The 23,788-nt window shown below is 50.2% G+C and overlaps 11 protein-coding genes across 11 annotated transcripts in view; 5 read left to right on the forward strand and 6 right to left on the reverse strand.

Moving 5' to 3' along the window:
- LCP9604111_7440 (40S ribosomal protein uS15) overlaps window positions 1-690 on the reverse strand; it is a gene marked incomplete at both ends in the record, with an annotated part of 1,015 nt that extends 325 nt beyond the window's left edge. The window contains 3 exons of the mRNA XM_039075473.1: window positions 128-174; window positions 388-420; window positions 489-690. Coding sequence (XP_038926557.1) covers window positions 128-174; window positions 388-420; window positions 489-690 — 282 coding nt within the window. The remainder of the gene's footprint in view (window positions 1-127; window positions 175-387; window positions 421-488) is intronic.
- Window positions 691-1,384: 694 nt separating this feature from the next.
- On the reverse strand, window positions 1,385-2,738 carry LCP9604111_7441 (8-oxoguanine glycosylase OGG1; the record flags this gene model as incomplete). Its single annotated transcript, XM_039075474.1, has 3 exons — window positions 1,385-1,803; window positions 1,854-2,584; window positions 2,644-2,738. The coding sequence occupies 3 exons, from the start codon at window positions 2,736-2,738 to the stop codon at window positions 1,385-1,387; spliced, it is 1,245 nt and encodes a 414-aa protein (XP_038926558.1).
- A 176-nt stretch (window positions 2,739-2,914) lies between these two features.
- Window positions 2,915-4,877, forward strand: LCP9604111_7442 (splicing factor u2af large subunit; the record flags this gene model as incomplete). The annotated part of the gene is made up of 5 exons (XM_039075475.1): window positions 2,915-2,942; window positions 2,991-3,016; window positions 3,070-3,715; window positions 3,764-4,347; window positions 4,395-4,877. 5 exons carry the CDS (start codon window positions 2,915-2,917, stop codon window positions 4,875-4,877), a joined length of 1,767 nt encoding a protein of 588 aa, XP_038926559.1.
- Window positions 4,878-5,849: 972 nt separating this feature from the next.
- Window positions 5,850-6,768, reverse strand: LCP9604111_7443 (GFA family protein; the record flags this gene model as incomplete). The annotated part of the gene is made up of 3 exons (XM_039075476.1): window positions 5,850-6,009; window positions 6,119-6,618; window positions 6,682-6,768. The coding sequence occupies 3 exons, from the start codon at window positions 6,766-6,768 to the stop codon at window positions 5,850-5,852; spliced, it is 747 nt and encodes a 248-aa protein (XP_038926560.1).
- A 2,527-nt stretch (window positions 6,769-9,295) lies between these two features.
- Window positions 9,296-12,596, reverse strand: LCP9604111_7444 (Ran GTPase-binding protein LOS1; the record flags this gene model as incomplete). The annotated part of the gene is made up of 3 exons (XM_039075477.1): window positions 9,296-9,322; window positions 9,401-12,442; window positions 12,585-12,596. 3 exons carry the CDS (start codon window positions 12,594-12,596, stop codon window positions 9,296-9,298), a joined length of 3,081 nt encoding a protein of 1,026 aa, XP_038926561.1.
- Window positions 12,597-13,012: 416 nt separating this feature from the next.
- On the reverse strand, window positions 13,013-14,809 carry LCP9604111_7445 (xylulokinase; the record flags this gene model as incomplete). The annotated part of the gene is made up of 2 exons (XM_039075478.1): window positions 13,013-14,248; window positions 14,309-14,809. 2 exons carry the CDS (start codon window positions 14,807-14,809, stop codon window positions 13,013-13,015), a joined length of 1,737 nt encoding a protein of 578 aa, XP_038926562.1.
- Window positions 14,810-15,321: 512 nt separating this feature from the next.
- Window positions 15,322-16,501, reverse strand: LCP9604111_7446 (cation diffusion facilitator family transporter; the record flags this gene model as incomplete). The annotated part of the gene is made up of 2 exons (XM_039075479.1): window positions 15,322-15,899; window positions 15,964-16,501. The coding sequence occupies 2 exons, from the start codon at window positions 16,499-16,501 to the stop codon at window positions 15,322-15,324; spliced, it is 1,116 nt and encodes a 371-aa protein (XP_038926563.1).
- Window positions 16,502-17,090: 589 nt separating this feature from the next.
- LCP9604111_7447 (putative SIR2 family histone deacetylase) lies at window positions 17,091-18,230 on the forward strand (the record flags this gene model as incomplete). The annotated part of the gene is made up of 1 exon (XM_039075480.1): window positions 17,091-18,230. One exon carries the CDS (start codon window positions 17,091-17,093, stop codon window positions 18,228-18,230), a length of 1,140 nt encoding a protein of 379 aa, XP_038926564.1.
- A 309-nt stretch (window positions 18,231-18,539) lies between these two features.
- Window positions 18,540-19,702, forward strand: LCP9604111_7448 (cyclin-dependent serine/threonine-protein kinase phoA; the record flags this gene model as incomplete). Its single annotated transcript, XM_039075481.1, has 3 exons — window positions 18,540-18,584; window positions 18,649-18,672; window positions 18,770-19,702. 3 exons carry the CDS (start codon window positions 18,540-18,542, stop codon window positions 19,700-19,702), a joined length of 1,002 nt encoding a protein of 333 aa, XP_038926565.1.
- A 1,486-nt stretch (window positions 19,703-21,188) lies between these two features.
- On the forward strand, window positions 21,189-22,629 carry LCP9604111_7449 (putative cAMP receptor-like protein; the record flags this gene model as incomplete). The annotated part of the gene is made up of 5 exons (XM_039075482.1): window positions 21,189-21,445; window positions 21,508-21,709; window positions 21,773-22,288; window positions 22,362-22,419; window positions 22,532-22,629. 5 exons carry the CDS (start codon window positions 21,189-21,191, stop codon window positions 22,627-22,629), a joined length of 1,131 nt encoding a protein of 376 aa, XP_038926566.1.
- A 381-nt stretch (window positions 22,630-23,010) lies between these two features.
- On the forward strand, window positions 23,011-23,780 carry LCP9604111_7450 (PMF1/NNF1 family protein; the record flags this gene model as incomplete). Its single annotated transcript, XM_039075484.1, has 2 exons — window positions 23,011-23,393; window positions 23,486-23,780. The coding sequence occupies 2 exons, from the start codon at window positions 23,011-23,013 to the stop codon at window positions 23,778-23,780; spliced, it is 678 nt and encodes a 225-aa protein (XP_038926567.1).
- Window positions 23,781-23,788: the final 8 nt, after the last annotated feature.

Raw genomic sequence — 23,788 nt, forward strand, 5'->3', positions numbered from 1 at the left:
CTCCCCCCCCCCCCCCCCCCCCCCCCCCCGCCCCCCCCCCCCCCCCCCCCCCCCCCCCCCCCCCCCCCCCCCCCCCCCCCCCCCCCCCCCCCCCCCCCCCCCCCCCCCCCGGAGTAATTCTTTTTACCTTCTTGATCAGGAAGTAAAGGTCCTCGGGGAGTTCGGGAGCGAGGCCTGTATTCCAAAATCTCTCTGTCAGTCTAGATGTTCTTGACCAAGCAGAGGCTTAATTGCTGGTGCATTTCTGCGACCAGTCTCGGGGAGAGAGACGAGCATTTTGCGCTTCAAAACCAACGGGTTCTTTCACCGAGCCAGAAAGTTTATCCACACAAATTGTTCGCTCTCTTCACCCGACAGATGTAAATATGCGGGCGGAGGGAGTCGTACCGCTGGACTTCAAGATACGGAGGATCTTGTTACCTGCGCGAAAATGTTAGAAATCTTCAATCCTCCAATTCCTAGAGTCGCGTTTTTCTGAGTTTTCATACCAGTAACAATCTTGACCTGGGCAATGCCGTGGGAGTCACGGAGGACAACACCGATCTGGGAAGGGGTGGCACCCTTCTTAGCCAGCTTGCAGATGTGGTCGACAACCTGGTCGGGGGTGGTCTTGAGCCACGCCGGGGGGGTGCGGGAGTAGGGGATGGCGGAGGAGGCAATGCCCTTGCCCTTGCTGTGAAGACGACCCATTTTGGATTGGTGATGTGTCCGGCGGAGGAAATCTGGTCGGTTGTCGGCGTGGATGAAAGATCGAAAATCGAGAAGTGTGAGAGTGAGAGTGGGCGGGAAAGATGGGGCCTGTGTGGGGTCACGTGATAGACTTCGCTTATTTCTTTTCTTCGACAAAACCTCACTTCGTTTCTCTTCCGATTTTGTTCGAACACCAACAACCGACAAACCCAGTTCTGCACTTTAGTCGACTGGAATTAATGGTTTCTGGTTCAACTTGAGTGCGAGCTGTACGATATACACTCGACACGCCTCTCGCCACTCTTATATCAGGTCAGTTCAACCTCTTCTTGCTCAATCTCCAATATTCCCACATGATGATACAACGCATTTGTTATACTTTATTTTCTGGTACCTCTTATGTCAGAGCTAGTGTTTTCGGATGCTAGCTCGATGATCTACCTGGACTTCTGATCTACCTCTTCCAACTTCAGGACTTGTGTTAAGAGTTGTTCGACCGTTATACTAACTACGGTTTTAGGCATTGATCATTGATATAGCTAAGATTATTGAATACAAATACCCATGTTAAATGCACTAAACTCGTGTCTCGTCGTACATTTTTGCGTCTGGCATATTCATTATTAAGATGTATAGATATTTTCTGCGGTAAAAGTAGTAGTCAAGAATAGTCCTTTCCTTGTCTTTAGTGGCTTCAACGCTTTAGTCTCTTGGACATTCTCCGTGTCTCTGTTGTTTGAACAACAGGAATAATGTTCTCAGTCTCCTTTCTCTTCTTGTCCCTGGGCTTCTTGGCATCATCTATGTCTTCGACCTTGACTTTCACATCGACGTTTTCCTCCTTAGAAACCTTCAAAGAGAGAGCAGTTGTCACTTTTGTCTCAACCTTGACATCAGACTCTTCGTCTTTCACCTTCACCTCAACTTTCTTAGTTGCAGCAAGTTTGTCTGCAAAGGTCCGCAGGTCCGCAGTGAAAAGCACACTATGGGCCCATCCAGCTTCCTTACCCCAAAGCTTGCGGAAATGATTGGCAACAGCATCATAAGTCGTCTTGTTCAAGTTCTTATTGGAGCTTTTTCCAAAACGGTAATCTCGCTGTGCGATTTGCCACACTATCGTAAAGGATTAGAGATAAATCAGAAACATTATCAAAAGAACTCACCATGAGTATCAACCGGCACGGACTCTCCCCAGCCTAATCCCATCAAACTGACACAGTCTGACACTTTTGGCCCAACTCCCTGTAGCTCAAGAAGCTTTTCATGAGCTTCACGATATCCCTCTCGCCCTTCTGGTTTCATTTCGCCGCTTGGTTTAGGATCCACGCCAAATGCTGGACACTCGGGGTTGCTCAAGCTATCTAGCCAGCCCTGCTCTCGGTTGGATACCATAACCGCAGTTTGGTATATGTATTTAGCCCGGTATCCAAATCCTAAATTGCGCAGATTGCTTTCCACATCCTTGCCAGTCAATGCGCCTGGGGGAGGAAAATCATGATATGCACGCCCTTCAATTGTGGCCACGGGCTTTCCATAATGTATGCATAACTTCTCCACCATTTGTGAGATCCGTGCAATATTATTGTTGCTGCTGCAGATAAATGATACCAATGCTTCCCATGCATCTTGTCGAAGGATCCTGATCCCGGTGAATTGCGCAGCCTTCTTCTTGAAATTGGGGTCTTGTGATGACCATTGAGAGTAGAGTTCAGTCAAATTTGGCGTTAGGTTGAAGTAATGTTTGATAATGCGGATGAGATGATCATTGTCGGTGAATGCATGGGAAGGAGGTTGCACAGATCTATAGTACAAGAAGTTTGAGTCTTGCTTCAGCGACAGAAGATGGCCATAGAGAACGCATCGCCATTCCTGACTCTCTGGAAAGTTCCGCCATCTAAAAAGGGTCAGTCGCTTGATCTACAATCCCCGGACCCGGAAACTTGGCTGACAAACCTAAAAGACTGGCCGCATCTGAGCGTAGTATTGATGCAAAGCTCACTCAAGCTCAAAGGCAGCTTCTGCCATTCTGACAAAACACCTAGAGACATGTTTGAAATCCAAATTACTGATTCGAGACGGCGGAGTCGCTGTCTCCATGTTTGTATTTTCTGCCGGAATCCGAATCGACACACGGGCGGTGAGGCCATCACCGCCTGCAGCTCTGGGTCATGAGTTTTCCCCTTCACTGGCGACAGGTTCATTTATTTCCTCAACCAACCTCAACATGAACGGTGACACCTACTCATCCAGAGGTAAGTATCCTTACATTAACTTCTGGTATAACTGCTAATATCCCCAAGAGACTGGACGTTCCCGCGACTACTTCGTAAGTATCAGCCAATCTTTGGTCGCAACCGCGGCGATTAACCCCAATTCTAGCGCGACGAGCGGCGTGATCGAGACCGGGGTGACAGACCCGAACGCGGAGCTGAGCGACCTGCCGACCGAGGTGCTGAGCGTGGTGCCGAACGAGGAACCGAGCGTGGAGCTGAACGGGGCGATAGGAGTGATCGCGGTGAACGACGCCGTTCGCGTTCGCCTCATCATGGATCTCGTCGGGAGCGCGAAGTGAACTCGTACTCAACCAGCCGTGACTACCGTGCCCGTGAGCGCGAAGACCGCTACTCTGGCCGCCGTGATGATCGAGAGTGGGACCGTGGCGACCGTGCCGAGCGAGGTGACCGCGCTGAGCGTGGGGGTGGTGACCGTGGTGGTGGTGATCGTGGGGGTGGTGACCGTGGTGGTGGAGATCGCGGTGGTGGTCGTCGACGTGACTTTGACGAAAGACCCCGTCGCGACTTGTTTGACGACCGACGCGGTGGACGTGGTGGCGGTGACCGTGGTGACCGTGGAGACCGTGAGAGAAGAGACCGCAAGCGAAGCGCCACGCCCCCGCGGCGCAAGGAGCCTACCCCCGATTTGACAGATGTGCCCTCGGTGTTGACCCGTAAACGTCGTTTGACTCAATGGGACATGAAGCCTCCTGGTTATGAGAATGTTACGGCTGAACAGGCAAAGATCTCAGGTATGTGTTTAAAGCTTATGAGCTAGTGGAACCGTCTAACATCAACAGGGATGTTCCCTCTTCCCGGAGCTCCTCGTCAGCAGCCGATGGACCCCAGCCGCATGAAGGACTTCCTGAACCCTCCCACTGGCGATAGCGACAATGCTGCCCTCAAGCCTTCTAACTCTCGTCAATCAAAGCGTCTTTTCGTTTACAACATCCCGTCCGGTGTCTCGGGCGATGCCGTTATTACCTTCTTCAATCTTCAATTGAATGGACTCAATGTTATTCACAATGTCGATCCCTGCATCTCTGCCCAAGTTTCTGAAGATAAAACATTCGCGCTCCTGGAGTTCAAGGATCCAAATGACGCCACAGTCGCATTGGCTTTCGATGGAATTACCATGGCGGAGAGTGGAGACAAGGGACTTGAAGTGCGACGGCCAAAGGACTACATTGTTCCCGACGGGAGCGCATCGCAGCCAGTACAGCCGGACGTCGTTCTGAGCGAGGTGCCTGACTCACCCAACAAGATCTGCATCTCTAATATTCCAACCTACATCAACGAGGAAGCTATTATCATGTTGCTCAAGTCATTCGGCGACCTTAAGTCATTTGTCTTGGTCAAGGATGCTGCTACAGAGGAGTCTCGGGTAAGTTGAGTATTTCCCTACCGTCAAATTCTTTCTAACTTTTCCAGGGAATTGCCTTTTATGAATACGTCGACCCGAACAACACTGCGCTTGCCGTTGAAGGTTTGAACGGCATGGAACTAGTCGATCACCACCTTAAGTTTGCTCTCGCCAGCGTTGGAACCACACAAGCCTCTGGCCTCGACATGGGCGTGAATGCCATGCAGATGTTCGCCAAGACGACCTCCCAGGATCTAGAGACCACCCAGGTCCTGCAGCTTCTCAACATGGTCACGCTTGACGAGCTCCTCAATGACGAAGATTACGAAGAAATCATGGAGGATGTGAGCGAGGAATGCGCCAAGTTCGGAAAGATTCTCGGGATGAAGATCCCCCGCCGTGGACACGGCGCTGGTAAAATCTTCATTAAGTACGATACCGCTGAATCCGCCACCACCGCTCTCAAAGCGCTGGCGGGTCGCAAGTTCTCTGACCGTACAGTTGTTGCCTCATACTTCGGCGTTGAGAACTTCGACACCGAGGCCTGGTAAACCGGGGTTGATACTGTTCCTTTTTCGTTCCTTATTTCCCTTGATGCAGGCGTGTTTTTTCTTTCTTTTTTCTCGGGACCAGTCACCTTTGGAGCTGGTAGGTCCCAAATGTGTACCATAACAAAAATGCTCACATCATCAGTCAATTGACATGCTAACTAGAGTTTTATTTCCTTTGCCGTAGAAAACTTCGAAGTTATAGTTACCTATAGTGCCTTCCCTACTCCAACAGCACTCACAGTACCGATCCGACGTACATCCAGCACGGTTTCAACTGTTACCCTGACCTCCACTTCAAACATTTTCAGCTCTATCGCTGCTGGAAGCACCCCGGCTCCCTCTGGTCGCTGCCACAACTGCTCCTATGGGGCCCGCTGTCACCAGTGCCGTCTGATCAAGCGTTGGCGCCAACTCCACACCCACCACTCCTGAGGGTGCCACTACCACCGTTATGACTTACGGGACCGAGACCACCTGCCCAGTGAAACACCGACACTTCGGGTTCTTCCACCTTCGTGTCCCAGACTGTCACAAGAAATGCGAGCAATGCTCAACCAACCCACTGTCAGTCAGCAGCAACAGGGCATCCATTTGGAAGTACTCACAGCGAAAATGAAAGCAAGATTGTCCCAGGCCCAACCTAACCACCCAACCGCGTGGACCTTTTTTTGTTTTCTTTAATAAATGCACCCTCGGTCAGCAAGAGGGGCTATAGATATATATAAAAAAAAGGGGCGCAGGACAACGAAGTATGTGCAAGCACTCGATCCAGACTGCCAGTGGAGCTGCGTGAACAAACCCACTGTCAGTCTGTAGAGACAGAGCTCTAGAATCCAGCCCCTATGTCATTAAGCCGAGGGAGGAGCTATATCCGTCGGAGACAGGTCCAATGGACACTGCAACCGTCTTCAATAGCAAGCACACGCTGGAGTTGCCCATCCAGCAAGCGCCCGGTAATCTTGACGAGCAAGATTACTTCACTCCGTGTGGAGGGGGATTGTCTGTCTCTTTGGCTTTAGCTCGGTCTTCTGCGAGCTTAGCCCTCCACGTTGCAACGGCGATGGCACTACCGACAATCGCTGAGAGATTGCCGGTCACCGGCACACATTTCTGCGCAAAGAAATTATAAATTCTGGGAAAAGACATGTCGTAAAGATTGAGATAAATTCTGACGGAGATCAAAAAGAAGAAGAGTTTACATGAGTGTTCGATGCTACTTTTATTTACCTGGGCTTACTTACAATGGAAAGTGCGACCTGGTCGATATAAGGAAGGCGCGATTGACTTTCTCGAGCCAACCCTCAGAAGCTCGCTGATAGCCGGTGAAGTAGGAGAGGGCGGATTGGATCGGACTTGGAGGCACACTAGGCTTGGATGCAGGAACTGACTTCGCTGGTGAACTCGCTGTTAGGGCAGAAGCAGGAGGGATCTCGTCCACCCATTTATCCTTTCGATGGTAGTAGATTTCCATTGCCAACTTCGCACAGTTAAGTCGGTGTTCTTCATCGAGTGTCCTCGACTTCACCGCAATGACTTCTTGATCATCGCTTGATCGTGATGTGAATGGCGTACCGCAATCAGGGCAGAGCTCGCGCAATACCTGCGTGTCCTTGTTGCTACGATCCGAATACAACTTGGGTGACCCCTTGATGTGCTGCAAACTAGATTGTGGCACGATGATATTGGCAGAGAAGCTGGAGCCCGTATAGCGTTTGCAATTGGTGTAGTGACAGATGATCACCTGGCGAGATTGTCAGTAAGCGAATGGGATTTGCTGATTGGGCAAGTTGGAGATAAACTATACCTTAGGGGGTGATTCTGACGCGGGCAACGTAATACGGTATGCTATGTTCTTGCAGAGGCAAGCGCCGGTCAAGCAATTCTGAGCCATGAAACGTCAATGTATTCGAAGACTTTGATGGATGTGAATGTTGGAAGGCTAAAGAAGATTTAGACAGTTTTTGACACAACCACTAGCACGATAACTGATGCTATTTTTATCCCAATGATTAATAAGGTACATACACCCAAGAACACGAGTGATTGTACGGAGTGTTCCCGATAGCTATAGGGCACTTGAAAGAGGAAGAAACCTTCTATCTTGTGGAAACTACAAGGGTAGTCGGCGGCATAAGTGGCTTTATCGTGTCTTTTTGGTGGTCTTTGATGTCTCTTGGCATTTTCTCTCCTTTCTCGGTTTCATAACTAGATGGCGAAACAAAGCGGGAAAAGGCTTAGAATGTGCAGCCGGATTTTCAATATATAACCAGGGATGTATAACTAGAGACAAATATCGGGAAGCTTGCAGGGAATACTATCACATGAGGCCTAAGCATCACAGCATTTTCCATAGCTCAAACATGACAGAAGTTCTATGGAAGAAACATAAGGAAGAAAGGCAAGTGCCGCAGATTTTGTTGTGTTCCACGTTGGTCATGTATTTCTTGATGGCGCCAGAAATGGTTGCCTGCTGTGCTGTAGTATCGCAGTTTCGGCCGGAAGATTGGTATGTCCATCTGAGGTTCTGATAGCTGCCACGCATGAGATTGCAGTTGCCCTGATTGGAGAGCTCCTTGATTGTGGCTCCCATCGATTTGCAAATGAAATCACATAACCTGCGATCACAGTGCAGGCAGCGGTCGCGGTAATGATACGCTCGCAGACCTGGATGGGAGTTCGTTCCACAAGAGCATTGTCGATGTTCCTTGTACTGGGGCTGGTATTCCCAGAAGTGCTCTCATTGAGCGAGATTTGGAACCACTTGTCTGGAACTGGCTGCCCTTGGATAGATGAAGGCAAGGTAGAGGCCAGCGATGAAGTTGAAAGATAGCAAAGTGCCGTGATCAGCACACTCTTCGGAAACAACATAGCAGTAGAGGCCGTTGAAAATAATGAGACCAGATAGGCAACAGAAGCGAGCTATTTCGAATATGCGATTAACCAAAGTAGGCATTGCTTAAATATTTCTGGAGGGGAAACCGGAAGTCTGTCGTTTTTACACTGATGGTTTGGAGGTTTAGATCTCTCGAGATGAAGGAGAGGCGAATAACAGATGAGAAAAATGGCCCCCAGTGGGTCTAGACAGGGATATAAATTAGTTTACCAACTTACAAGCTGTTTTTGAGGGATTTTTGCTAGCTGCATGAGATATTGGGCTTGGGATAGGGCATGCATGGAATGGATAACTATGCAACTTCTCAAGCGATTTTCTACTCTATATTACGTTATAGGTAGCTCTAGATTTACAAATCTATCTCTTCGATCGTCCCATCTGTCGAGAACTTTAGTCAATCTCTAATTATACCAAACAATTGGGGTTGTCCAATCGCTAACCCTAAAGAATTCTTCATACAAGGATGCAAGATTAATGCCGACTCCACCTGCACTTCTTTAGTCTCAGGTATTCAAGTTTTGATGTGGTAAACCACAAATATAGTCATGTGCACTATACTAATACAAAAGCCAGTCCAGAATCAAATTCTGCTCCCAATGCAGATGCTTGTACGGAGTGTGGAGTACATCATAAATCGGAAGGTGATTGACGTTTAGCGGAGAATCCCTCAGATCCTGCATCTCAGATACAGCATAGAGCTACTAGCCTCCTAGATATGTCTGCCTTGTATAACAAGAGACTGGCCCTAGATCGCCATCCGTTCATATTGTGGCTTATCCTAGAGTTACATTTCTTAATAGGCAGCACATTTTCTGAGCATATCATACTTTTTGGCCTCCAGGCTAGTAGGTAGAACCGAAAGAAGGGTTACATCGTGGGGAGTAGCAGGATTGTAGTGGAGATGACCGAATGGTGACTTGTCTTCTCCAAGGTTGGAAACAGATCAGGTTACTATATTGTACGTAGCAATCCATTCTAAGCTTCTTGTAGTCAATACTCTGTTGAGCTTATTGAGGCAACTCTACCACTTCATTTCATGATCTACCTACTCCAGTTCACACCATTAAAGTTGAAAGTGATTCAACACAAGACACGAGAAAAAATAAGCCCCTTTCGGTCTTATCCTATAAAGCCGACAAGAGAGAGGGGGGGCAGATAAAAAGGATACGCCGTGAAGTGGTTGTCGGGGGATACAAATGAACACCACAATGCGAATGCACCATGAGCAAAAGAGATCAATGAAAAGCAAGAAGCAAGCTATATACTCGGAACTTTTGAAAATCAGGTAAATTCTTTTGTTCTTTCTGATTTGCCCCCGAGAGTTTGATCCAGCACTATTCTTGGGGTTCAAGTTGGGCAAGTAAGGTATCGGGATCGGGATGCTTGGGTGGGATGATGTAGATGGTATAGAAGATTGAAGTCACAGGGCGACATGAGGACAGACGTCACCTCGTCGCGTCAGAACGTAAATATGGAAAATGGATGGGGGAATCTAGAAAGCAGATAGAGAGGAGGAAAGGAAACTTCATGCGCTCAATCGTTGGATGAATGACTGTTGGCAATTGCATATGAATTAGTTGGATGCCACGTAGATCGAAAGCGTTGGAAGTATTAAGGCATTAGCACATACCGGGAAGAATTGCCGGAACCCTTTCACGTCCAGCTGGTTCATAGCGGTCAGGAACTCTTCGATGAGGTCGGCCCCCATGCCCATGCCGGGCAATTCCTGGCTGCGCAAGTATTCCGCATATTCCATGCCTGTCTTGGAGTAGATAGTGCGTTGCAAAGCGCCGGCCTCGGCAAGGACCTGCTTAGCTTGTGCATCTTTGGAGTTGAAGGATGGTGTCGTGGGCAGTGCCCAACACAAAGGCGAGAACCGGGTGATCATGAATCCACCAAAGCCGGGGAGTGCGGCTTGGGCAGGTGCGGTGCCATTGGCAGGGGCAGGGGCAATATCAGGTCCACCCCAGCAGCTTGCCATACGGCCCAAGACAGAGAACGCCATCTTGGCGGTTGTGAAGTCGTCGATATCTTTAGCGAAGTGTTCGATGGTGGTGATGACGGTCTCGAAGATGGGCTGGTTCCTTTCGCTAATGATTACAGTTCCCAAATCATTGTTTAGTACAGCCAGCAAGAAGTTCAGGTACTCTCGCTTCAACTCGGCAAGTTGGATCTCGTCATCAGTGCCGGTTGTCGGATCGGCAATGCCAGAGAAGACTCTCTGCAAGAAGGGAGTCAGGAGCGTGTCGAGGATACTATATATCTCACCCTTGAATCCAAAGATGACCTGATCTAAAAGGCGGAGGAACAGGGCCATCTCGTCTCGTGACGAAGTCTGAGTCAAGAGTCCATCGATCCATCGGGGCAGTTGAGGGAGAATCTGCGCGCCCAGAACACCAATGAGCCGCGAGAACGCAAAGCGAGCAGCAGTTCGGATATTGAATGAAGAACTGAGAGACTCAAGTGCAACCAAGGTCGCTTCAGCAACCTGGGCGAAAGCCGCCGAGACCTCAGGCACGGGCAGAGCTGCGGGTGAGCTGGTGCCCGGCTGCCAATCCGAGTAACCACGGGCGAGGGTTCCTAGGGCCATGATATCGTGGTGAATCTGCAGCAATGCACGTTCGTCATTGGCCTTGGCCGCTTCGAGGTTACGTTCCATATCGTTAAAGACAGGGTTCATTACCGACTGGGCGTAGAGAACCTGCTTATCTGCGCTAACACTTGGGGTCGAGGAAATTATTCCAACTGACTCGAAAAGGTACAGCTGACTGTTGAACACGGCGTCCGCGGAGCCCTCGTGGTCCTCGGAAGACATCTCATCAGCGTCATCGCCCTCTGAAGGCACCTCGGCCTGGATAACCAACAAGTCACTCAATGCCTCCACAACAGTTTGTGCTACGTTGCCAATTTGGCTGCGCAGCTGTCTAGCTAACCGCTGGAAGAGATACCATGAACGAGTCTTGACTTTTCGAACAGGGTGGTGCACAAGCTGGAGGAAGCTCTCCAGAACTCCGGGGATGAGATGAGTATGGTGAGTGAAGAACGAGCTATAACGAACACATATCTCCATGTATTGAAGTTGGGTCGCCGGGTGGGTGAATGATCGGATATCGGACTCTACCATCGCAAGCATCATCTCGATGAGACGGTTCGCAGCCATGTTAGTAGGCGCGCCCTTCAGGTAGAGACTGCCACCTCTGACGGCCAGATCGCCAAACAGGAACATCTCGTGCAAAGCGAGATCTAGGTCACGCCAATCGAGCTGCCCACCGGATGCCCGCAGTTTTTGGAAAGTTGTTCCTACCACCTCTGAGATCGCATCGATGAAAAGCTGCTCATCAGCCGATGCGATGATTTGCTGCAAGACACCTAGTCTTTTGCGCAGGTCTTGGAACTCTGCCTCATCTGTCTGCTCGTCCTCCTCGCCCCAGTTTGAGGTCTCGTCGTACCGCATTTTTGCAATGATTGCCTTCAAAATCGGAAGCAGGATGGACTTGTTTCGCTGTTCGAAGGATGGGTTCGCCTTTGCGAGTTTCCGGACGTAGGTGAGCATATCGTTGACGCAAGGAATAACAGTCGAACAGACTTCGTCGTACTCGTCTGAGAAGAATCGCAGAATGTGAGGCAGGAAGACCTGCAGAAGGTTTTCTGCCTGCTCCTTGACGGGACCAGCATCATTATCCAATACCCGCACAATATCCACGACTGTGTTGTTGACAAGCTTGGCAACCGTCTCCGCCAAATCAGTATCGTACTTGGATGTGAATCGGCTCTCCCGTAGTGGAGAGCTGTTAGACAGCTGCGTGATGATGGAGTCGAGGTTCAAGAAAGCGATCATCTCAATTTTGTCTGAAGGTTTCATCTTCTTGCCAATGATTTCGGTGAAGACATCCACGGCCGCATCACGCACCCGCTGTTCTCCCTCCCGAAGCTCCTGTTTCTCGGCCCGTCCAAGCTGCTGGAACAGCAGGTCTAACATGGTCTGGTTCACGACAAGACCAATATCGATCCAGCTAACCCAACTACCAACCGCCTTCAAGCACATCTCGACAATCACATCATCACCTTCCCGCCAGACCGCCAAAATCTCCTGCCAGGAGTTGGCAATTTTCTGCATGTCCCGCTCACGGATCAGGTCCTTCAGCGCATTCGCCTTATCCTGTTCCCCGCGGGATCTAGAAACCAGCACATCGCCAATCTCCTCGTGAATTGAACTCAGCACACGCAGGTAAAAAACAACGCCGATTTGGTTATCCCGGCCCGCGGATTTGTTGGTCAGGCTCAGTAGATCGTCAATACAAGTCTCCCAGCCGTTCGCATAGAGGGAGGAGAAGAGGAAAGTAACGGTCTGTGCAATTTTATTCTGGATGTAAGGAGGATCGGGGGTGGCAGTGGCCTCCGGGCCGTAGACCTGGCGAATGTAGGCTAGCACACTATCTCGAACGACACCGAGCGAGGCCGGATCGATCAAACCGACCTGGGCAGCACTATTGACAATCTCCAGACTGACATGCCGTACGACTTCGGGCTGTTGTGGGGTTTTGGTGAAGAGGGAGAGGCAAACCTGCCATCCGGAGGGGTCAGAGCGGAGTTGGTTAAGGTATTCGTAAGCTTGCGACTTTAGGGCTGGGTCGGAGGATGGATTCCAGGCGATCTCAATTGCATTTGCTACCTAGGATGTGTCAATGATCTTGTGTCTTGAGTTGAGGGAAAGGTATCGGAGAGGTTGTTTGAAACGGCGGGGGAGGGGCGGTGTTGGGGTATTGGAATTTTTTTTGGTTTTTGAGGGTGCTCAACAAAATTGGGAGACTCACCTGTTCTTCCATCTTCCAGTCTCCCTTCAAGGTGTGGGAAGGAGAGAGGGAAATCAAAACGTAGGGGAGGTGTGTGTTGTTTTAAAATTGTTTTCGGTGGAGGAGATATCACCTGCAGACATTCAAACTGGATATCGTAATCGGTCCCGTGCACCAAGTTCCGCCTTCGCTTGCCAAGAGAGTGGCAGGTCTTCAAATCCAATGTCCAACGTATTTCGAGTAGAGATATGGAGATTTTGATTCAAATGTGATGTTCTTGGCGTTTTTCTAAATAGGGCAAGGGGCTTGCACGAAGTTGTTTTTGGGCGGGAGCTTTGTTGTTAAAACATCGTACTATATGTACTATTTCCCTTGCTATATGAGGCTTGAAAATAGCTAAACTGATGCTAAATAAATTATACTCCCATTTTTTTATGTCTATAGTAGTTTCAATTTGCAGCTGCATTGGCCTTGTCAGCCTCTTGCTGCAAAACCTGCTTTTCCATCTGCGCAAAGCCCTCGACGGCCAGGCCGTACTGTTCAAACAACCCCTTTTGATACCCATCCGCAATTTTCTCAATGAAATCATCCTCGTTCCATCGCTGCCCGATCAGGCTCTCAAATGTTTGGCCGGGCTCTCGCTCGATACCCCAAACAGCCTTGTATGCGGCACCCAGGGCGCAGGCATTGTCGCTGACATCAAGCGAGTATACACCCTCAACACCGCCGAGAATCTCGCCAGCAATTTTGGCAATTGCCTTATTCTTAGATCCTCCACCAACGAGATAAACTCGGCGTGGCTGTGAGGGAATTCCACCTCCTGGGCTCTGGGTAAGGTCTCGAGACCGCAAGCGCAGTGAAAGAAACTGGCTCTCGACGATGGCGCGGGCTTCGTCCTGCGGTGAGTTCCATCCATCGGTCGTCTCTTGTAGAATTCCGGTGTTGGCATCGTATGTAAAACGCCATTGGCCCTTACGGATGTTCGGGACAATCTCGTGTCGCGGGAAGAACAGGCCCATCTTCATCAGGCCCGATGGGCTCCGTTGGCCCAATGGGGGAGTCTGCAGCGCAACCTTGTCAAAGTTGGCCCAGGGTTGGGCAGGGGTATCCTTCAGGCTTTCATTGATTGCGTCCCGGACGTGCTCACGGGCCAGGCCACCGTTCTTATAGCACAGCATGAACATGTACAAGCCAGGTGTAGTAGGGTGGTTGAAGAAGTGGGTGGCCGGATCCGGTTTGTAGCTGGGGGTGGACATGAGGAAGGTAGTAGACGTGCCGAGCGAAACCATTGCATCTGATGGCAGTAGTGGCAGCGCAAGGATGGTCGCCGGGTTATCACCAGTTGCTGGAATAACCGTACAATCGGGACTAAAGCCGAAACGCTCCACGAAATATGGATGGACCGGGCCCAGGTGCAGGCCTCCATCTTCCGGTACCTCGCCGAGCTTCTTCTTGAGATCCTCGCCTCCAAAAACACCAGAGCACAGCTGAATCAGGCGCTCGTCGTACTCCCCTTTCTGAATGTTCCACAAGTTCATCCCGCACACGTCGGAGATATCGAATGGGGCGACATGGCCGAGGAAAAGGGATGCCAAGAAAGATGACACCAATGAGATTCTCGAGGTCTTCTCATAAATCTCGGGGTATTTCCGTGTGAACCGGAGGATTTGAGGACCTGTGAATCTCTGACGACAGTGTCAGCACGCTTGCCCCGCCTATACTTAAGACTGTGATGCTTCTCTTACATGGTGCGCTTTGCTTCCGGTGGCTTGCGCCAAATCTTCGGGCTTGCCGAGAGCTGCATCAAACTCATCACATTCTTTCTGGGTGCTCGAGTCTTGCCAATTGGGACTGTATGGGTGGGAGAAAGCGCCTTCCAGCTGTGTCTCCAGGGACTTGCTAGAATCTAGATTGCGGAGAAGCGACTCCGCATTATGACCCCAGTATACACTTCCGTGCTGCTGTCCTGCACCACTAATTCCTTGCACACGGCGGAAATCGAGCCCCTGCTTGCGCAGACTTTCTAGTACACCGTCCAACGCCTGCAGCCACAAAGCGACCGGGGCAAACACCTCATGTTCGGCTTCATTGGTCAGAACGCCTTTTTTGATCGGGAACCCATGCGAGTCGGCATCGAAGTCGAATTTGGCAATGCAGACCACTTTAAGATCGGAGTTGACAACTAATCCTTTCAATTGCTGCGTTGAGAGATCGAATCCAATGTAGAGGGGGCCATCGGACGCCATGACCGAAGAGATACAATACCAGGCGATAGAGTGACAGGAAAGATAAAGTGAGATTCTTCCAGATTTAGGCGAAGATATGTAATGTAATTCAATGATCAAGGGGTGAGTCCGGGAAAAGAAGTGTAGGTGGGATGGACCGATGATGTAAAAGGACTATAACCGGTCCCGGTGGACTTTATGCATCCTCTTATGTCTTCGATAACCACAGGGTACAGCGGACAATTGGAAAGTGGCAAGTGAGCACCGAGGGCCAATTAGGTCAGATTGATGGATTCTCCAGGAATGTCAAGTCCAGCCCGAGCAGGTTTTGCCGGGTAAATAGCTCTTTTGAGCTGTTGCTCTGCTAAATTCTCGGTAGAATAGAATTACCCCACTATACTATACACTTTATACTCTGTAGTACAATATACTTACTTTGTACTCCGTACTCTGTTTAGTATTATGAACTTGTTCTATATTCGATTTATAGACATAGATCCCGCATCCAAGGGTATCATTGCAGAATTACATCCCTATTGCCGCTTCCGGGTATCTTGGAGTGTCTCTGGATCACCACTAACATCTTGTGCAACAAACTCATCCGAGAACGTGAGGTCCTGATGTTCCGCAGGAATAAAGCGGACCTTGATGCGCTTCACGCCACGAACTCCAGATCCAACGGCGTGGCGAACGACCTCTTCAATGTGTTGTGACCGACTAATAGGCCAGGCCCCCGGCACAGCCAACTCAATGTCCATTAGGTAGTTTTGGCCGGATTTCAGGCCCTGCACATCCCGAACGATCACCTCGTGTCCATCCTGGATATCCTTCAATGCCAAGGAGGCAGCATCCTCCACGGAGTGTCGGACTTCCTCATCAACCGTAGTATCCGCCAACTCTAAAAGGGAGGTACATGTGTTGCCCCAACCGGCTTTGATGACCATCAAGGAGATCAGGACCCCGCCAACTGGATCCAGCCAGGTGGCGTCTTGGAAGACATAGCTTCCTCCGATTGTGACAAGGGCGACGATACTCGTTAGGGAGTCGACGCGGTGGTGAACGGCGTTAGATGCAAGCACGGAGGACTTGCGCTCTTTGGCAACCTTCATGGCTGGAATAAAGTTAGTCACCTGATGGATAACAAACACTCATACACCCTATATCGCTTTACTTACTAGCACGGTAAAGCCACTCCTTGACCACAATCGAACCTCCTGCGATCCACGCTGCGTGGATGCTAGGACCGATTGGCCCATGACTGTGCGAATGACCATGTCCCAAAATCCCGGAGTGAGCTACTGTTTCAGCCACCTCGGGGTAGAAATGAGCTAGTAGGACCTGTCCCGCGTTGAGACCCATGAACACTCCTCCACAGAGCAGGAGCCCACTAACTCCTAGCGCACCGATGCTCTCGATTTTTCCATATCCATTGGGGAATCGTTCGCTCGGGGGCTTCAGAGACCAGGCGACAGTTCCCAGCGTCAAAAAGTCGGAGACAAGATCGGTGAGCGCGTGGTATGCGTCGGCGATGAGGGATTGAGAGTGAAAGACATAGCCACCAACGAATTTTCCAATGGCCATGCACAGATTAGCAACGAGACCAATCCGTGTGATGCGAACACCAGCGTCGCGTTTGTTTGTGGAAGTGAGGTAGGTATTGTCGTGGTGGTGACCGGGGCCGTGGCTATGGCCATGATCCCTAGTTTGTGTCATAGCGAGAGGTGTTGCCGCTCGTGGGATGGAACGAGGTCTGGAGTGAAAAATAAAGGAAGAAGCGTCTTTTAAAAAAGGAGTGGATGTAAGTATACGCCGCTGGGCAGTAAGTGATGTGAGACTGGAGATCCTTAAGTGGAGAGGGCGAAGCCTGAGCCTGCATAGGGGCTGCGTCAGTGGCATCGCGTCGAAGGCACGCGAGCACAAAGGATTGGACAGAGTGTTCTTTTCAGGGGTCTTTATGTAGTAAAGACAGGGATTTCCGTACAAGTTACATCTAATCCGCCTGAAAGATGAGTTTGCCCAGGTGTAAGTGGGATGTTCATGTCATCCGGCTATTCCCTGGAATTTTCCGTTTCCAATCCAATCTGCACGTTTGCATTTCTCCCCATGACCATCTCCATGACTCCTATTGATCCCCTCAAACCGGACTACCAACCCGGAGCCTATCAGATTCCTTATTTATCCTTCAGATTACTTTAATTTAATCTTTGACAATACCTTCGTGTCCGCCAAGCAACTACGCCATTGTTGGAGAACCTCCACTCCCCGTTCCGCCAAGACATCGGTGAACATATGATGGTCTTCAATGACGACGCCTGCTATTCGGATCCCTTTCACGGGACCATTGCCGCCTGCTATTATAACACCTCGGGCTGCAACGACACTTGCAGGGGCAATTGATGCTATCAACACTTTCTTCACTGCGCCACCGTCCTTAAATCTCCGCGGCGTCGATGTGGGGAGACATTCCCAGACAGTACTGCTGACTGGTGCAGGTATCTCCGTCGCGTCTGGTCTGTCAGATTATCGAGGCGACCAAGGTACCTACCGGCGAAACAAATCTTACCGTCCGATTTACTACCACGAGTTCATCTCCCACCATGAGTCACGCAAGCGGTATTGGGCGCGCAGCTTCGTTGGCTGGCCCGGGCTTCTGAAAGCAAAGCCGAATTCGACTCATTGGGCAATTAAAGGTCTCGGTGAAAAAGGGTACATCAGTTCCGTTGTAACGCAGAATGTCGACTCGTTTCATTCCCTCGCGCATCCCGAACTGTCTACCCTCGAACTACACGGATACTTGCGATCGGTCGTCTGCGTAAGCTGTCAAAACCAACTTCCCCGCGCCGACTTTCAAGCGTCGCTGGAGAAACTTAATCCAGCTTGGGCGGAGTTTTTGGCTCGTATGGTTGCAGAGGGTGCGCTCGATACCGATAATCCGGAAGAGCAACGGCGGAAAGGCTTGAAGCTCAACCCGGATGGCGACGTTGACCTCGCTGAAGCGCCATATTCTACCTTCCGTTATCCTCCATGTCCGACATGCTTGGAGAATCCTCCCACGCTGCGCGATGGCACAAAGGCGATTGTAGAGGTAGAGAGTGACGGGGCATTATCGGCGACTTCAAACGCCGGCATTTTGAAACCGGCAGTGATCATGTTTGGTGAAAATATCGATCCACTGGTGAAGACAGCGGCTGAAGAAGCGATCGACGATGCTGGGCGGCTACTCATCCTAGGTAGCAGCCTGGCGACTTTCTCGGCGTGGCGCCTAGTGGAACGAGCACACAAACGAGGCATGCCGATTGGTATTGTCAATGTTGGTGGCGTGAGGAACGAAGCCCTGCTTTTTGGAAATCTTGGGCATGAACCTACTCCTCATGTCCGGTGTAGCCATCCATGCCAGTCAGTCCTTCCGACCGTTGTATCCCAACTTCCAGCCAATTTATAGATTTAGAAAATAACAAGAGGACATTCTAAAAACAAATTATAAACAATGTACCAGTTATAGCAACAATAGAAACCAAAATCAGTGTAGAAATAATAAGCGCCTGCCAACTCAGGCCAAAAGAAAAGGGCCAACTATGACAAGTCCCGGGCCACTCAGCGCGGGGCTCCTCCCTCACGTCTCAGCATGGAGCACTTCAGGGATCCTGCCCACCCTTTAAAGATCGCCTCAAATCTGGTATCCCCTGGTCACTTTCTCTTTCATTCTAAACCCAAACCATCGGGGCCACCGGCTTCCAAAGTTCCACAAAAAATGGACAAGACTCAGCAGCCCAGCTCCTTCCAGCAGCTGGAAAAGGTATGCCTTTCCCCTCATTATCGGGTCTGGAATCTTCACTAACGAGTATTCGTCTTATCTTTAGCTCGGTGAAGGCACATATGCTACCGTACGTCTCAATCTCTCTCGATCTCTCTCCCCTCATCTCCCCCGGCTCCTAGCATGATCGCCTCTCCCCCGCTCACCGCTGATGCAGAATACTACAGGTCTTTAAAGGGCGCAATCGCCAAACCGGTGAAATGGTAGCGCTGAAGGAAATCCACTTGGATTCGGAGGAGGGAACACCGTCGACTGCAATCCGTGAGATCTCACTCATGAAGGAGCTGAAGCATGAGAGTATTGTCTCGCTATACGATGTCATCCACACGGAAAACAAACTTATGCTTGTTTTTGAGTTTATGGACAGAGATTTGAAGAGATATATGGACACTCGCGGTGATCGTGGACAGCTGGATCCTGCCACAGTCAAATCTTTCATGCACCAACTACTCAAGGGCATCGCTTTCTGTCATGACAACCGAGTCCTCCACCGCGATCTGAAGCCACAGAACCTCCTAATCAACAAGAAGGGTCAGCTCAAGCTGGGTGACTTTGGACTTGCCCGCGCATTCGGCATCCCGGTCAATACCTTCTCCAACGAAGTAGTCACTCTGTGGTACCGCGCACCGGACGTCCTCCTCGGAAGTCGCACCTACAACACCAGCATTGACATCTGGTCCGCTGGCTGCATCATGGCAGAGATGTACACGGGCCGTCCGCTTTTCCCCGGCACAACTAACGAGGATCAATTGGTCAAGATCTTCCGTCTGATGGGTACACCATCCGAGCGGACATGGCCCGGCATCTCGCAGTTGCCAGAATACAAGTCCGATTTCCAAATCTACGCCACGCAGGATCTTTCGCTGATCATCCCTCAAATGGATGCTATCGGGATGGATCTGTTAAACCGTATGCTCCAACTCCGTCCGGAGATGCGCATCAGCGCCAACGAGGCTCTGCAGCACCCGTGGTTCCATGATTTGCCTCAGATCCAGGCTAAATTGCAGCAGCAACACCAGCAACAGCAGATGGCTGGATATGGAGGCATGATCCCCCCGCAGCCCGCTTATCAGCGGTCTAGCCTGCGCATGACGAGATGACGAGCTCGATTGGACAATTGGACATGGGAGAATTCGGCGTTATACCCGATGATGGATATTTTTGCGTCTCTTTTTTTCTTTTTTTTTTAAAAAAAAACAACTTGATATTGCGGATTTTGGGCCAGTTTTGTCAAAGATGAGGAGTATATGGCCTAATTGGAGATGAATTGACTTCGGGGCACTGTCTGTTGTCTTGATAATGTTCTGGAGCAGCGCTCCAGATTTTGTCAGCCTTCTGCCTGTCGTCTTCTAAATAGCAATAGCTATTCCTCGAGAAATGCATTCTGTCATCCACCCCAATCTGTATTTATTAACACACACAGCGAGATGTGTGCAACAAGCACTTGGGCCTAGTTCAAATTTCCCCGCTGGAACTGCAATCCTCGGGAATATCTTGTCATGTTGCTGCAACTGGTTCTTTGTCCACCGGCCAAGGATTTTCGGGACGAGCGAGCTCATAGCTGCTGTACTGCGCCTTATTCCAAGTACCCAACCATAAGTACTTAAGAGCAACCCTTTCAGGCATTCCGTTGGCGTTTGAATTCCTTTATGCTTGCTTGTTCGCAAAAATCTTTCAAACATGCAGTCACCCGTCTTTCAATCTGGTCTTCTACAACGACTAATGAGCTGTGAGAACGTCGGGGGGAAACAGTTGTGCTAGTGTCACACATGGGCGAACTGACTCTAGGATCTCACAAGGCCCCTCAAATATCGTCCCCGCTGTAACCCTTGACATATTCAGGTAACTTCACCCCTTCAAGCACTGTCGAACCCCAATAGCGGCGGGGACAAAGGCTGCACGCCTAAACAATGACTCTAATCATTGGTGCAACCCCAAGGGCTATGCCTCCGAGGCTTTTCTATGCAGACCAGCACTCATCCCTTGTCCAATCTCCTATCTATTCCGTGAATTCTGGGAGATTGCACGTTGTGGTACCATCACACTGGAATCGTTCGCATGTCCTTCCCTAGGAGTACCGGCTTGAGCCCTGGCCCATGCGGTATTTGAAATGAGGAAAACATTTAAAAGATGTCCTGCTTGGTTCTTACTCCGTTTCTTGGCAGTTGTTCGAACCTAATACTGTTGGGACTGCGTCCTTTGTTGCATGACTCGGCACAAGGTCATCTTCCTAGCTATAAGCCGAAAGAAATAACCAGAAATATCCTGATTGGCCTGGTCTTGCCTCATTTGTCATTTGCCTTTTTCCTTTGTTGCCCGTTGCGGATAATAAGCAGGTGGTATTGTGCTCTGGGCATATTTACTCGAACCGTTTGCCTTCTATTTCAAGGGTTAACCCCAACCCGAAAATAAGTCCCCCGCTGGTAAGTCTACGGTCATCTGCATCCTCGATTTGTCACAAGCTAACTTGGCTTTGTTGAACCACGGGGATCTTCTCGGTTCATATCTGCAGTGGATATAATCTATAACCTTCAGGAGCTGGACGCCCTCCCCTTTTCGCGACGACTAGGTCATAGACCATGTACCATGACGCTGTCAGAACAACAAATATTAGCCATCTCGGCTACAGAGCGTGTTTGCTCGACTGTCTCCCTTGTTGGCACTTTCGTTATAGTCGCTACTTTTATTTGGTCCCCCACATTCCGTAAACCCATCAACCGCTTGGTGTTCTATGCATCATGGGGTAACATGATGGCTAATATAGCCACCATCATATCGGCAGACGGGATTCATTCTGGGGTTGATAGTTCCCTGTGCCAGTTTCAAGGGTTTTTGATTCAATGGTTCGTATCAAATCGGAACTAACACCATTAGCAGATGGCCACTAATAAGCAAGGATGCATAGGTTCATGCCCGCCGATGCACTATGGACTTTTGCAATGGCATGCAATGTTTACCTAACATTCTTCCACAAATACGACTCGGAGCAACTACGTCGGCTCGAATGGAAATATGTGCTCTGCTGTTACGGTGTTCCATTCGTCCCAGCTTTCGCATACTTCTTCATCCAGACCCAAGCTCGGGGCCGAATATATGGCTCCGCCCTCGTGAGCAGAACCCCAAAGTCCTCCCTTCTATCACCCTATGCTAATCCAATCATCCACCGACAGCTCTGGTGCTGGATCTCTGTACAGTGGTCCTTCCTCCGCATCGCTATCTTCTACGGACCAGTCTGGCTCATTATCTCATTGACCTTCGCCATCTATTTACGAGCAGGGACGGTGATTTACCAGAAACGGCGCCAGCTTCGGAACCTCGGCGGCATTGACTCAGATCTTGTCCCAGAATCTCCCTTTGCTATGTTGACTGGCATTCAAGTTACCAGGGAGATTGCCTGTTTCACTCCAGAGCGCCGGTCCTTGTCGGAGGGCGACGCGAGCGGGTTGCCGTCTAATGCGTTCAGAGCATACTCGGTCACGATCGAGGGCGGTAGTACAGCCAACACGCTTCAAAAGTCCAGCTCAAAAACCGATTCCAGCCCTCTTCAGCAGGAGAATTTTGGCAAGACTGGGCGGCCGGATGGGGCAGACTCACAGCGGAGGTCGACGTCCACAGAAGCTAGTTCAGCAACGTGGGCATATACAAAATACGCTATGCTGTTCTTCATTGCATTGCTTGTTACATGGGTAGGTCTAATTGAAGCCCATTATAATCTAAAAACTGCTGTCGGTTCTTTGTGTTGATTGTTCGACACTGCAGGTCCCCTCAACGATAAACAGAGTCTATTCCCTGGCTCGTCCTAACAACTTTAATTTTAGTCTGAACTATGCATCTAGCTTTGTCCTTCCCCTCCAGGGATTTTGGAACAGCCTTATATACGTCTCTATCTCATGGCCCGCATTCAAATTACTTTGGTCTGACCTCTATAGACGCGTATGCTCGTGGCGCATATCCCGTTCGGCGACGAATATACAATCTTTCAATCTACGGAAAGACTCTCAAAGCCCGAGTCCTGCTCTTTTGGTGAAAGCCGAGAATGAGGAGAACAGACGCCGGAGTTGGTTGGGCCTAGATCCATTAAGTTAGGGCTAGGAGTTGGTCGGTAGCTGAATTTTCTTCCAAGTATACCATCTGCTGCACTACTTTATAGAATTGATATAATCGCATACTATGTAGCATTTCACAGAGTATGAAAATTAAAGTTTTCCAAATACTATCGCTGTAACGTACGAAGCCACCAATTCAATCTATAGAAACACGTGACCGGCGTGTCGCGTTGAACAGAGTCCAACACCCCAGATCCAAATTCCTGGAGAAACGGCCTTCTGCACGCCAACCCTCGCCATACCCGCATGCTCTCCATTACTTCTCACTCTTCGACTCTACCCCGAAAGCAGAGATACCCACCATGGTCGAATCAAATTCCCACCAACCGCCCGCGGCGTCGCCATCCCCTCCCCCGCCAGCTCCAATCCCCCAATCCCCAGGCCCGCGCGCCTCACGTCTAAACCAAGTCTTCGAGCAGGCTCTAGCGCGTACACTCCGTGCCAATTCATATGCGAACTTTGCAGGCTGTTTTCCGACACCTGCGCGCCATGTTCCTGCTAGCTTGGAGGGTGTCTGGCGGCAACTGAACGCGAAGCTGGAAGCGAATGCGAAGGCTGAGTTTGATGATATTGTCGCGGAAAGGGACGCGGTGTCGCATTTAAATGAGCTTGATCGGCTTGTTGGGGATGCGAGAGCTAGGAGGGAGCAGGAGGGGGGAATTGCTGAGGGTCAAGAGAGAACAGTGTATGTTGAATGCATTGGGGCGTTTTGCCGTTTATTCGGACTATGTTTGTTTTGTTTTTTTGTTCTGGCTTCTAATTTTATTTACTACACAGCGCGCATACACTCGGCGCTGAAGATCTGTACAGGGCGCACCTTACGCCTTATTTGCAAGAAGCGCAGTCGACCCTCAACGCCAGACTCGAGGCTACTCATGCGGAAAACGCGGAGCTTGCGCAGACTGTGCAGGCGCAGAGGCTGGAAATTGAGCGGCTATTGTCGCATCTTGGATTGGTTGTTTCGGATATTGAGGGTGCTGCTACAGCGGCCACGCAATTTAGCAGACAACATCACATTCGCCAGGATGCGATCCAGATGGACGAGGAGGCAAAAGCCCACCCGGGTCTGTGAGCATATTG

The sequence above is a fragment of the Penicillium roqueforti genome (genome assembly GCF_015533775.1).
Source record: "Penicillium roqueforti strain LCP96 04111 chromosome Unknown scaffold_23, whole genome shotgun sequence".
NCBI classification, from domain to species: Eukaryota; Fungi; Ascomycota; class Eurotiomycetes; order Eurotiales; family Aspergillaceae; genus Penicillium; species Penicillium roqueforti.